The sequence below is a fragment of the Myxocyprinus asiaticus genome, chromosome 28, assembly GCF_019703515.2.
Source record: "Myxocyprinus asiaticus isolate MX2 ecotype Aquarium Trade chromosome 28, UBuf_Myxa_2, whole genome shotgun sequence".
NCBI classification, from domain to species: Eukaryota; Metazoa; Chordata; class Actinopteri; order Cypriniformes; family Catostomidae; genus Myxocyprinus; species Myxocyprinus asiaticus.
Window position 1 is genome coordinate 27,758,466 of NC_059371.1, and position 13,071 is coordinate 27,771,536.

The 13,071-nt window shown below is 38.2% G+C and overlaps 1 protein-coding gene across 5 annotated transcripts in view; it reads right to left on the reverse strand.

Moving 5' to 3' along the window:
- LOC127418722 (kinesin-like protein KIF1B) overlaps window positions 1–13,071 on the reverse strand; it is a 116,346-nt gene that overhangs the window by 43,396 nt on the left and 59,879 nt on the right. For 4 of the 5 annotated variants that reach the window (XM_051659454.1, XM_051659452.1, XM_051659453.1 and 1 more), the window contains 5 exons: window positions 10,984–11,063; window positions 8,836–8,942; window positions 8,221–8,304; window positions 7,856–8,036; window positions 7,055–7,127 (listed from right to left, as the gene is read on the reverse strand). In XM_051659454.1, the coding sequence (XP_051515414.1) occupies window positions 7,055–7,127; window positions 7,856–8,036; window positions 8,221–8,304; window positions 8,836–8,942; window positions 10,984–11,063 (525 nt within the window). Of the gene's footprint in view, window positions 1–1,271; window positions 4,156–7,054; window positions 7,128–7,855; window positions 8,037–8,220; window positions 8,305–8,835; window positions 8,943–10,983; window positions 11,064–13,071 lie in introns of those variants that run through there. The other variant, XM_051659455.1, reaches the window with a different exon arrangement.

The following is a 13,071-nucleotide window of genomic DNA, read 5'->3' on the forward strand; positions in this document are numbered from 1 at the left end:
GTTGCTGCGTTTCTCAAAAACATTGCTTAAACGGCATTTTTGGACGTTTTTTTTTTTTTTTTTTTTTGTAGATTGGTTTACAGTCAAAATACAGCAGAGCCAAATGTAATCAAAAAGGGTGGCAGTCATTTTTGATTAAAAGGAATCTATTCTTGCCAAATTTAATGTATAAAATTAGATTAGATTATCCTTTATTTGTCCAATTAGTGGGAAATTCTTCTTGGAATAAGGCAGCATTTAACATCAATATTAAACAAGTGATTCAAATTTAGTCAAAATCAATGTACCCTCTTCCCAGTTTTTATTTCATATATTGTTTACACAGACACCAGAAGGCCGCTTATTGCTAGAAAGCTGCTAAAGGCTTGAAACTGATGTATACGTTTAGATGAGCTGTGTTAGCAGCTTTCTCTTTACCCCCGTATACATGGGGCTTATTCAATAAGCAACTTTCTTCACAACAACCTAATTTCCCTGTGACGTTTGTGTAAATAACAAACATAGCATCCGAGGAAGACTTCAATATTTCATTTTCTGTTGTTTCGCTTTATATTCCAGATATTCCAGAATTGTTGCTGTGTTTGTGACCTGCAGCAGAATTGTGCTGCAATAGTGGGGTTTCCCTAATGTACGTGCGCATAAACGCGAATGTGAGCGACAGTCAATATTTTACATTGGTGTGTATAAATTGGTATAGTCTACAGTGTATGTGCTTTTCCCACTGTACACCTACAAATGTTGAATTCTTTCAGCTGTGCTGACCCTGTTGTTAGGCTCCATACTATGACGTTTGTTATCCGGTCTGTTTATGCGCATGCACACTCCTCAAAAACCTGTAAGAATGCCGCTAATGCGTTTACATGACCACATTAAGCAGTGTTCTCTGGGAGAAACCCAGGTGTGTTAAACCGATTTCTCTTAATCCCTTAAATGGTAAAAGGAAATCGGCATTGTTGTTTACATGACGTTTCAGAACACTTTCTGAAAAAACCCTGGAATAAACCATTTTCTTAAGTGCATGTAAATGTGGTCATAGTTTGCTTCAGAGTGCAAACAACTTTTAAACAGTGAATTTCAAATATCTTTTCCTTGACCTCTCCATGACTTTTTCAGTTGTTCATAATTACAAGATAAGAATTAAAAAAAAATAATTTTATAGAGAAAATAATTTCACAAAGAGCAATTTCTAGCCAATTATATACTTTTGAGCCAAGCATATAGTAACAACAATAAATGATAGTAACCAAAGAAATTGTCGTGACTTTTCCAGGTCTGGAAATGACTTTTTAATTCCCTGATATTTTACACGACCATGGGAACCCTGTTACTTTTAGACAGCAAGTACAAGGAGATAGCAAAACAGATCTTTGATTTTCATATTGACAGATAAATGCAAACTGTAAATGACACATTAGTGAGTCAATAAGGCACTCCTTAATAATACCAAACCCATATTTACATAAGGAAGTTAGAGAAAGGCCTTTGCTGTTCAGCTTTCATAATCAATTCAAATGTTAAATGTGAAGTATCAACCCAAGGACCCAAAACTTAATGAAATAAAATGGTTTGCATAAAATGCAAACGTAAAAATATAATTTGCATCTCTTAAGCACGATTAGACACATTCAAGAGGATAAAATGTTGGCTACTAACCTTGCAACTCCAGCATTTACTAAACATGTTATCTATGCACCTTCAATGCATAAACATGATTGGATTGTAAATATAGTGCTACTTCGACTCAAAATTCAAGTAATGATTCAATGTTAAGAATTCTAATCGGACAGTTTTCTTGAAATGTTGCAGTGTAGTGGTTATTATGTGTTCCTATGCATTGATGTACAGTATTCTGACTGTCAGGACCAGCAGCAAAACAAAGTAAACAGAGGCAAATCGATGTGTTAAAGGGATAGTTCAAAGAAAGTCCATTCATCATTCAATCATTTTGCTGCAAACCATATGACCTCTCTTTTCATTCATGGAACACAAAAGGAGATGTTAAACATTATGTTAGTCTCATTCAGCATTCTCTTTCACTGCATCTTTTTTCCATAAAATGAAAGTGGATGGAGGCTGTCATTCGGGCTTAACATCTCCTTTTGTGTTTTATGGAAGAAAGTCATATGGGTTTGGAACAAAATGAGGTAGAGTAAATGACAACAGAATTTTCATTTTAGGAGAACTATTCCTTTAAAGTGGGGTATAGCTAAAATCAATGAGGACATGTCCAAATTATTCAAAAAAAAAAAAAAAAACAGCACAATACAAAAGTTTAAGGTTGAATAAAGTTAATACTACAGCCAAAAAAATTATGTGCATCTCTCCCAATACTTAGCGTTCCAAATACTTTGATAATTGCATAATTCATTTCATTGATCAAAGCTCAAGAGCACTGTTCTGAGATCTTGTCGTGGCTTGGACACCTTTAACCCACTTATTGCTAGACTTACAACCCATATGCATAGTTAACAAAGATGGGGGATCAAATTGCTAATGCAAGGTGCTCATGAAATGTGGTATATATTCAAGACAGATCATTGCAAACATTGTAAAACAAGAGCCATAAAACATATTGGCTTGATGGGGACAAGCTGTCCAATGCTATGATGATTCTCTGTGAGTCTGTGATGTGTGAACTGTAGTGTCACCTAGTTTTGTACACAACTCTACACCCTGCTTCCAATGTCACACTGTAGTTTCTCGACTGCCCTTCAAATTGGGGGCAGACATTTGCCTACGCATTCGGGGTGGGGTGCAAAAATTGTTGTGGTGGCTCGGCTGATGATTGGGTGGGTACTGTTGATAGGTATTGCTGGCATCAGTATTGTAATGATAGGACTGTGGGTGCTGTTGTTGGTGATAATAAGCATGCTGGTTTTGGTTGTAGTGTGGCTGGTAAAAGGGCTGTTGAGGGTGAGGCTGCTTTCTGTTCCCAGAGTGCAGGTACTCAGTAGAGTCTGTGGCTCGCTGGCTGCTGTTGAAGGAGTTACTACGGCCTCGTTCGGGGAGTTTGTGGCCTTGATTACGTCTCTGACTCAAGCCCTGCTCTAGATCTTTGCTTCTACGTTGACTCATTGGAATAGGAAGAGTTGGGTATGCCTGAATGGTGGGCACCATATGTTCTCTGGGTTCTACTGCTTCGCCTGTACCCTCCTCTTCCTGGACTGCTTCTTTGGGAACTTTCAGCTCGATGACCTGTTTGTCTGTGATAATGATATGAGTGCCAGGGGTCCAGGAGTTGCGATGCTTGGGGTTGCTCTTGAAGGGGAAGCGTAGCTTCCGGTCTTCAGGCGGGATAAATCGGTGGGGGCCGTTTTGCCTGCGGAACTGCTTAGAAATCTCTTGCTGCTGGAGGTTCTTAAGGCGTATCTGCTCTTGCCTCATCCACTGCATACTCCCGCGTCGGAACGAAGAATCATCGTCCATAACCTTAGACACCTCCTTGTCTGCCTGTTCTCCATCAGACTTGTCCACAGGAGGTTTACCTTCGCTGGAACTGTGGGCCCTCATGGGTCCAGCACGAGTGGGTTTCTCCTGGGCCTCATTGGAGATCAGTGGGAGAACCTGCTCCATCTTCAACATCTTGTTTCTGAGAGCTCGGATCTCTTCATCCTTCATGTTGTTCTGCTTCTTCACTTCTTGCAAAATGTCCTCCAGCTTGTCTATGTGGACCTTAAGGTCATCCATGTCAGTCACACCTCGCCCATTGGTTATGACATCTTCAATTCGCTCATCCCCAACCCCTACAGTGTCCCAAACGTCTCGGGCCACTGCTCTCCAGGAGTCTCGTTCGTTTGGGTCTTTCTTGCTGTAGGTGGCACACAGCTCCTTCATTTTCACTATGGCCAAAGCTTCGATCTCTTGACGGGTGTGTTGAAAATCATTCAGTGCTACTTCATAGCAAATTTCTTTGACTGCCTGGATCTTCAAATCAGAGATGGTCACCCATTTGGAGTCCTTTGTGAGACGACGACGCTGAGGGATCTGGTACATTTTTATCGGCTCTCGTCTTTTACCACTGCTGGGTAGGCCACACTTTTTGACAATGGTTTGGAGCTTGCTGGGAGGAAGTTTCTCCCGCAGCGAGGTGATGAGTCTCCAGCTCTCCTCGCACGACCTCTTATCAGAGTCATCGCCACTATCAGAGTCTCCGTCCTTAAGAGAACAAAACAGGAAACAAACCAAAGAGTGCGAAAACAAAATGGGAAAATTAAAATGGGAAATCCAAATCAAAAGGAATGTTTTCTGCAAAGAATGGACAGTGTTGTGATATGCAAAATGGGAAACTCAATATATGAGATGATGCCTTGCGATAATCATGTACAGTATATACATGTACAGTATATTTCTGACGTAACTGACATTTAAATATGACTATGTATGTGACTTTCTTACTACATATGTGAATGTGACTTTAAATCTTAAAAAAAAAAACCTATTAAAGTGCAGCAAAATTTATGCATTATGAAAAATGTATTTAATCTCTGTGCACTTAACCTACTTGATTAGAAGTAAACTAATGAAGTAATTATACAGCAAGCAAATGCACATTTGTTAACTGCAAGCTGTCTACAGATATAGCCTAAATAATGTAGATAACATAATGGGTGCTTTGATAATACCCAAACTTTTCAGACCTGGAGTGTCATCATTATTTTTTATGTATATTGTGTTCATCAACCCGTGCCATTTATAGGTTCACTACAGTCCATGTGCAGATACAAAGTCACCATAATTCCCAAGTTGCATATCAGTATATAAAAAGTAAATGCAAGGCATGACTAATGATTATGAGAAAAATACCAACAAAAAGGGGACAGATGTTGCTCTGATTTGCTGTTTTGGTTGTTGCCGTGGTCTCTTTTGTTTTTGTAAATGTTAAATTCATGACATCCTCTTCAATTTTGAAGTTGCATCCCAAACATGCTTCAGTGGCATGCAACAAAGCCTGGAGTGTTTTGCTTCATTCCCTCATATGAAGTCCTTGATAGAGAAGGTTTGGTTTTAGAGTTTTCTAGCTCTTGCAGTGGGTTAGACTCTTGCATGTTTATTACAGGTCAGTAAAAAGAGAAGAAAAAGAGAAAAGACAGGCTCGAAGGAGGTTAAAAGCATCCACTACGAGGTTAGTTGAGAGAAAATGCAGTTTCTCATTTTCCAGGTCAAGTAAACAAAGGACAGTACAAAAAATAAATAAAATAAATAAAATAAAAAATAAAAAAAATCACAGTCAAATAACACAGGAGACAGCTTGCGACCATGTAATCATGATTGTGTAATCAATGCAGTGTGCGATATCAGTGTTGTTTTGTGTATGAGATTATATGGATGAGACCATCGGAGCATTGGAGAGCTTGTCATCATTGATTAAGACCCCCAGCATGGATAGCTGTGTTATAGCATGCCCGCTGTGTCCGGCCAGATACAAGATGTGTGCAAAAAACATTTTTTTTAAAATTAAAATTAAAAAAAATCAATGAGAAACCACATTGTCACTAGCTTTCATCAACTACAGCAGAAATCTTGGGTTATGGTAACAATGCATTGGAAATATCAGCAATTGCATTGAAAACCAACACATTCAGACAAAACAAAATCTACTTAAATCAAACATTGACTCAAGCTTGACCAGTTTAACAACACTGCTCAGCAACAAATACAAAAGGTACTAAGTAACCTGTAAATTAATCTGTTAAACATGCTACAAAAAACAAACCATGCAAAAGCAGCAAATGAATATAACCAAAGAAAAGGCCATTTTTACCCCAGTTTAACTTAACTCCTACATGGCAAACCAATGCCTTTCCATACGTGTCCACTGGCACGGAGTGAGCGGGATTGAGCAGGCATTTTCAATTTATTCCCTAACAAAGCTGAGCGGCTGGCTTGTGCATGGGAATTGTGGAATCGAAAGAGGACCGAAGCAAGAGTTGAGATCGTCACAAAGTTGTAGAAATGCTTAACTATACTATATGATGTTATTGTAAATTGGTATATGTCTCATCACTGTCACGACTGCTATGTTGATCGGAACCGCACCCAAGAATTTCACACACCATTGCACTTGTGTATATGGCTGTGTGACAATAAAGTGATTTGATTTGCTTTGATTGATTTGAAGACAAAAAATGCTGAGCACCAGCCAATCACTCACGTGAATGCACTTATGTCTGCCATTCACAAGTGTTTAAAAATCTGCTGATAATGCTTGAGTTTTGGTTGCCTTAGTGCTTAAATGACATTGAAACTTATTTGTATATTTAACTTAGATTTCAAATGCAGACTGCATGCTTTCATTGTGGCTAGGCTGTGGCTGGCTTAACAAAAATGTACTAAATTGAGAGCGTATGTATACTTTGGGCATGTGGAGAAAGTATGGATTTTTTCTGAACTGGACTCTTGCATGATGACTTTATTGAACGTGTACTGAAAACAATTACAGACCATACAAAAGACAACTACACCACTGTATATTTGACAGATCTCTGGTGTTTTGAACAGCATTGAGCCGATTTCTTCCGCCCCAGTGGACATGTAGGGTTACACAACAATGGTTACGATTTCCTAAAAATACAGATAGCAAATGAAAAGCCAAATTGATATTCTTGTGCAGATGCTGTTTTGCAAAGTTAAATTCTCAAATCTTTGAGAGAAGTGAAAATTGTAATAAGAAAATCTTGCTGTATCAAACTGAATATGTAAATCAGTCCATGCCAGCAATAGAGGGCCATTGGCTTTCTCAATCCAGACAGAGTGGATTCAGATTCCATGCAAAGAGGTTCAGCCATGCACTGGGAGAAGTGTTTCTCTCTCTCACACACACAGACACACACAAAAGTCTCAAGGTGTCAGAGCTAAGAGCGCAGAATTAGTGCTGGTTGGACTTCAGCAGAGCAAGTGGAAAACTAAAGGCCCATTTTACTGGAAATGGCACATCTCTCCCCTCAGTCTAATGAAAGTTGCTGACAAAATTTGGACGACAAAACAGGCTCTCAATAAACAACAAAAGAAACTAGAATATTCCAACAAGGTTTATAGGAAACAAAATCAGCCTTACCAGTCGCTGTTGTTCGAGCAGCTGGTCGGCTTCTTCTTTCTCTTTTTTGTACAGGACCTCCATCTCTGTAAGCCTGAATATAATACAGTGAGAGACCACTGCATCAATGAACTGCTCAGTGTATTTCCTTTATGCAAGATGATCCTAAAAAAATCCTTCTTAAAATAATCCAATTCATACTGTATGTGCTCACGTACCATGCGTTGAAAAGAGCTTAAACTTGGCAAGTCTTTTGTAGCTGGTGGGTGGTTTCTTACTTGTATAAATACAGTGGGCACAGCTTTGGTTGGCTATCCAACCCTAAACTAGAATTAGCTAGAGCAGTGGCTTTCAACTGATTTCGGTTCAGGACCGAGATTTTATATATCATACAACGACAACAAAAATGTCCTTGGTCAAACATTAAAATGTATTAATATTTTAGTTTCTGAGGATGAGGATATGTCACACAACCAGTCTTTGTTAACATTTGCCTACAGTAATTTGCCAAGCATCTACCAAGTGACAGATTCATATTTGCCAAAACACTGTAGAGTTTGGGATGCACAGCCTTTGATGTCAACAACAGAAGACAGGAAAAATGTCCTTTTAACGTTATTAAGCTTATTTATTTTGCTATCCTAACTATGCATGGTTACACGTTTAAAATATTAATTAAATTATCTGTATTTAATATTGTTTTTTACCTCTCTGTCCATGACCCTCTTTGAACCAACCTGTGATCCACCAGTTGAGAACCACTGAGCATGAGGTACAAGATTCCTAAAATAAAACTACAGGACTGTATTAGGGTTTTGGTACCTCTTCTCCATCTCTTGCTTCATGTCGATACCCTGTTTCTCCAGCAGTTCTCTTTGGGCAAAGGTCCAGTCCACCGGCTCCACAGGAGTCTCAGCTGAGGGGGTCTTCTTGCGCTCTGCGCGTGCCTGCTCAGGGTGATTAAACCGGAAAACGTGGTTCTTTCCCATGATAATACGGTTACCTGAGGAATGAGCGTGTTTGAACACATTCAAACAACAGCTTAATATACAAGTATATTTTGCACCCAAGATCACACATTAGTACATGATGATTCCCAGATGATAAATTCAAATCAGTTTTTATTATATAGCTAAAACTGCTGTATATCTGTTTAACTGGAATGCAGTAAGCTGCCAGTGACTCACCTGAGCGCAGCTGGACTGCAGAAGTCACACACTTTCCGTTCACATATGTTTCAGATCCCTCACATGGCTCCAATGTGACAATCACTGTGAGAACAGCAAAGCACCCATTACTTCCAGCAGCAAGGTGTAATATTTCTGAATGAACCAACATCTGAATGGGCTATGCAAGTCATTACATAAAAGGCGAAGTGTACAATTTTTTATATGAAACATTTATATGCAGAGACAACTACAAGTAAGCCATTTGTAGGTCAATTTCCCAAAGAAGTGTAAACACTGTGGCTCTATGGCTCCAAAAATCAGATTATTCAGACCAGCCTGACACAGCAAAATTGGCTCATTTAAAGGTGTGAGTTTGGGGCTGCCTGTTTGTCTAGCCAATGAAAAACGGGGGGAATGTTCAGAAAACCTTTCTGAAAACAGTAATTTTTGGATTTCCGTTAGGTGATGCTAGTGGCACAGAAATTATGCACTTCGCCTTTGCTGTTCATTCAGTAAAAAAAGTTCATTAATTTGCACTAAGCTGAGCATGTGTGATTTCAAAGTGTTTAACAGTTGACATGTGAATTGGACTACACAGTTGAATGGATCTGGTTATGTAATAACTGTTCTAACCATGTCCGTTGGCATTCCTCTCACTGCGGAAGATACAGTGTTCCTCTTTGATGTGTGCTCCGCTCAGAACAATGTCCTGTCTTCTCTCTGCATCTGCCTGGCCCACCCTATGAAAATCAAAAACATCCATTTTAATTACCACAGAGATTACTCCAATATCCACAAAACAGACTCACTCACTTTAAGTAATGCCTGACAGGCATATAGGCTTTTCCTCACTCTAGTTTACTTTTTTTTTTTTAAATGTTTTAATACATACAGTTTAAGTCAGAAGTTTACATACACCTTAGCCAAATACATTTAAATACAATTCCTGACATTTAAACGTAGAAAACATTCCTTGTCTTAGGTCAGTTAGGATCACTACTTAATTTTAAGAATGTGAAATGTCAGAATAATAGTAGAGAGAATGATTTATTTCAACTTATATTTCTTTCATCACATTCCCAGTGGGTCAGAAGTTTACATACACTTTGTTAGTATTTGGTAGCATTGCCTTTAATTGGTTTAACTTGGGTCAAACATTTTGGGTAGCCTTTCACAAGCTTCTCACAATAAGTTGCAGGAATTTTTGCACATTCCTCCAGACAGAACTGGTGTAACTGAGTCAGGTTTGTAGGCCTCCTTGCTTGCACACACCTTTTCAGTTCTGCCCACAAATGTGCTATCGGATTTAGGCCAGGGCTTTGTGATGGCCACTCAAATCCCTTGACTTTGTTGTCCTTAAGCCATTTTGCCACAACTTTGGAGGTATGCTTGGAGTAATTGTCCATTTGGAAGACCCATTTGTGACCGAGCTTTAACTTCCTGGCTGATGTCTTAAGATGTTGCTTCAATATATACACAATTTTCCTTCCTCATGATGCCATCTATTTTGTGAAGTGCACAAGTCCCTCCTGCAGCAAAGCACCCCCAAACATGATGTTACCACCCCCATGCTTCACGGCTGGGATGGTGTTCTTCGGCTTCCAAACATCACCCTTTTTCCTCAACATAACGATGGTCATTATGGCCAAACAGTTCAATTTTTGTTTCATCAGACAAGAGGACACTTCTCCAAAAAGTAAGATCTTTGTCCCCATGTGCACTTGCAAACTGTCTGGATTTTTATGGCGGTTTTGGAGCAGTGGCTTCTTCCTTGCTGAGCAGCCTTTCAGGTTATGTCGATATAGGATTTGTTTTACTGTGGATATAGATACATAGATATAGATACTCTACCTGTTTCCTCCAGCATCTTCATAAGGTCCTTTGCTGTTGTTCTGGGATTGATTTGCATTTTTCACCCCAAACTACGTTCATCTCTAGGAGACAGAATGCATCTCCTTCCTCAGAGGTATGATGGTTGCATAGTCCCATGGTGTTTATACTTGTGTACTCTTGTTTGTACAGATGAACGAGGTACCTTCAGGCATTTGGAAATTGCTCCCAGGGATGAACCAGACTTGTGGAGGCCCACAATTTTTTTTTTCCTGAGTTCTTGGCTGATTTCTTTTGATTTTCCCATGATGTCAAGCAAAGAGGCACAGAGTTTGAAGGTAGGCCTATCAGAAGCTAATTGCCTAAAGGCTTGACATCATTTTCTGGAATTTTCCAAGCTGCTTAAAGGCACAGTTAACTTAGTGTATGTAAACTTTTGACCCACTGGAATTGTGATATAGTCAATTAAAAGTTAAACAATCTGTCTGTAAACAATTGTTGGAAAAATTACTAAATTAATTAAAATAAATATATATAGTGGTTAAAAAATTAGTTTCAATGACTTCAACCTAAATGTATGTAAACTTCTGACTTCAACTGTATATCAATTTAATAAAAAAAAAATGTGATAATATAATTTGCAATGAATAAAAAAAAAAAAAAAAACTGTATTAAATTAGAGAAATGCAAAACAGAAGCATTTTCACAAGTGGATTTTTGAACACCGCTATATGTATCCTACATACCAACAGTACAAACCCTGGGATTTCTGAAGGGGTGTATTAAAAAGACAGGAGAGGGAAAAATAATAGACAACCATGAAAGAAAATACTAAGATCAAAGCACTAAACATCACTGTGTCCTTTGTTTAACCCTGGACTGATTGGAGATGAGTCAATCATAAGATGCCTGAGTGTAAAACTTCTGAAAGTTCAGGAAGTTCTTTCATACCTTGTTATTCCATCTTTAATATAATAGAGCAGACATTCTGACATCAAAGGATCTTCGTTCAGGTTCACCAGGTGAGGGGTCTGTAGGGGAACAGAGGGTCAATGAGAACAGACTAATTTAACTTGGAAATAATTAGGTTCAATCTTAATGATTTTATAATGGCTCACAGAATGCTCTAAAATGTGATTTCTAATACACAGCCTCATAGAAAACTGATAATGAATTACATCAGGCATTATGAAGAGCAAATATTAACTGAACAATTTCAGGACACAGTTTTGAAACAACTTTACGTCAAAATCTACCACTATATCACCAACCTTTTTTGGGGAAAATACCCCATTAAAGTCAGAATAGACTTCACAGGGCCTTTCAACGAAAAGCTATGTGACAAGCAGCAAAAACAAAACAGAGATGCCATGGAGAAATAAAAAAGGAGAGAAATTGAATGAAAACATTAATGAATTAAACAAAGAAATGACAGAGAGCTCATGTGAGGCTGTTCTAGAGTTGATGTGTTTTGGGGTGGAACACAGAAAATACATAATGTGATTATTGTTAACGGTGCTTGCAATTTGCACTAATCACAGTCTGAGTGGATGACGCACAAGGGCCTTGTTTTGCAGGCGAAAGCATCAGTCCCTGAAGATTACAGCTATGTCACAGTGTGGCCACTCACTCTCACCGAATAGCTCTTTTATCATGTGAAAATATCAGTCTATCACTGTCTCGGTCACTTTCTTTCATCTTTTCCATCTGCCTGAAGATTTGAATGGACACACTGAACTTGAAATGCAGCATGATATGAAAGAGTATATCTGTACCTTGATGGTGATATTGATTCTAGCCCTAACTGCATCTGAAGTGGAGAGCTATTTCATTGACAACACTAAAAAAGACAAATTATTTATGGCTACATAAAGTTGTTTCTCATTTGTCATAATATTCATTCCTACAGTATGTAGGAGGTTGACATGACATACTTTTGGGAAGCTGACATGTCCTTGGTGTGACATGCTACTAAGTCTTCTATAATTATTGAGCAGGTGGCTTTTATGCACTCATGTTAATTGAGAGACTTCAAAGAATATTTGTTCTTTAAAACAACTTTAAATATTTATTCATATGGTCACACCACAGGGCCATTTAAATTATGTTAAAGGGATAGTTCACCCAAAAATTTAAATTCTCTAATCATTTACTCACCCTCATGCCATCCCAGATGTATGACTTTCATTCTTCTGCTAAACACAAATATTTTTAGAAGAATATTTCAGCTATGTAGGTCCTCACAATGCGAGTGAATGGGTGCCAAAATTTTGAAGCTCAGAAAAGCACATAAAGGCAGCATAAAAGTAATCCATATGACTCCAGTGGTTAAATCCATATCTTTAGAAGCGATACGATAGATGTGGGTGAGAAACAAATCAATATTTAAGTACTTTTTTTACTATAAATTATCTTTCCTGCCCAGTAGGTGGCAATATGCATGAAGAATGTGAATTGCCAAAAATAAAATAAGAATGTGAAAGTGAAAGTGGAAATTGTTAGTAAAAAAGGACTTAATTAATGATCTGTTTCTCACCCACACCTATCATATCACTTCTGAAGACATGGATTTAACCACTGGAGTCATATGGATTACTTTTATGCTGTCTTTATGTGCTTTTGGGGCTTCAAAGTTCTGGTCAACATTCACTTACATTGTATTGACCTACAGAGCTGAGATATTCTTCTAAAAATCTTTGTTTGCGTTCAGCAGAAGAAAAAAAGTCATACACATCTGGGATGGCATGAGGGTGAGTAAATGATGAAAGAATTTTCATTTTTGGGGTGAACTATCCCTTTAAGGCATAAAGGTCAGTAAATGGTGAAAAAACTTGAAATGGTAACCAGCACTTAAAATATACACTTTCTCTAACAAATTCACATAAATTTTAACCTAAAATCTAGATAATAATGTGTCAACTACCCATGTACTAGGGCACTAGGAGAAAAAAGTTATGTGGCGAGGGAAAATGCAAATCATTCGGTATTCTAGAACAAGGGCTTTGCTACAGGAACTGAATCTAATTGTTTTTGGCGGGA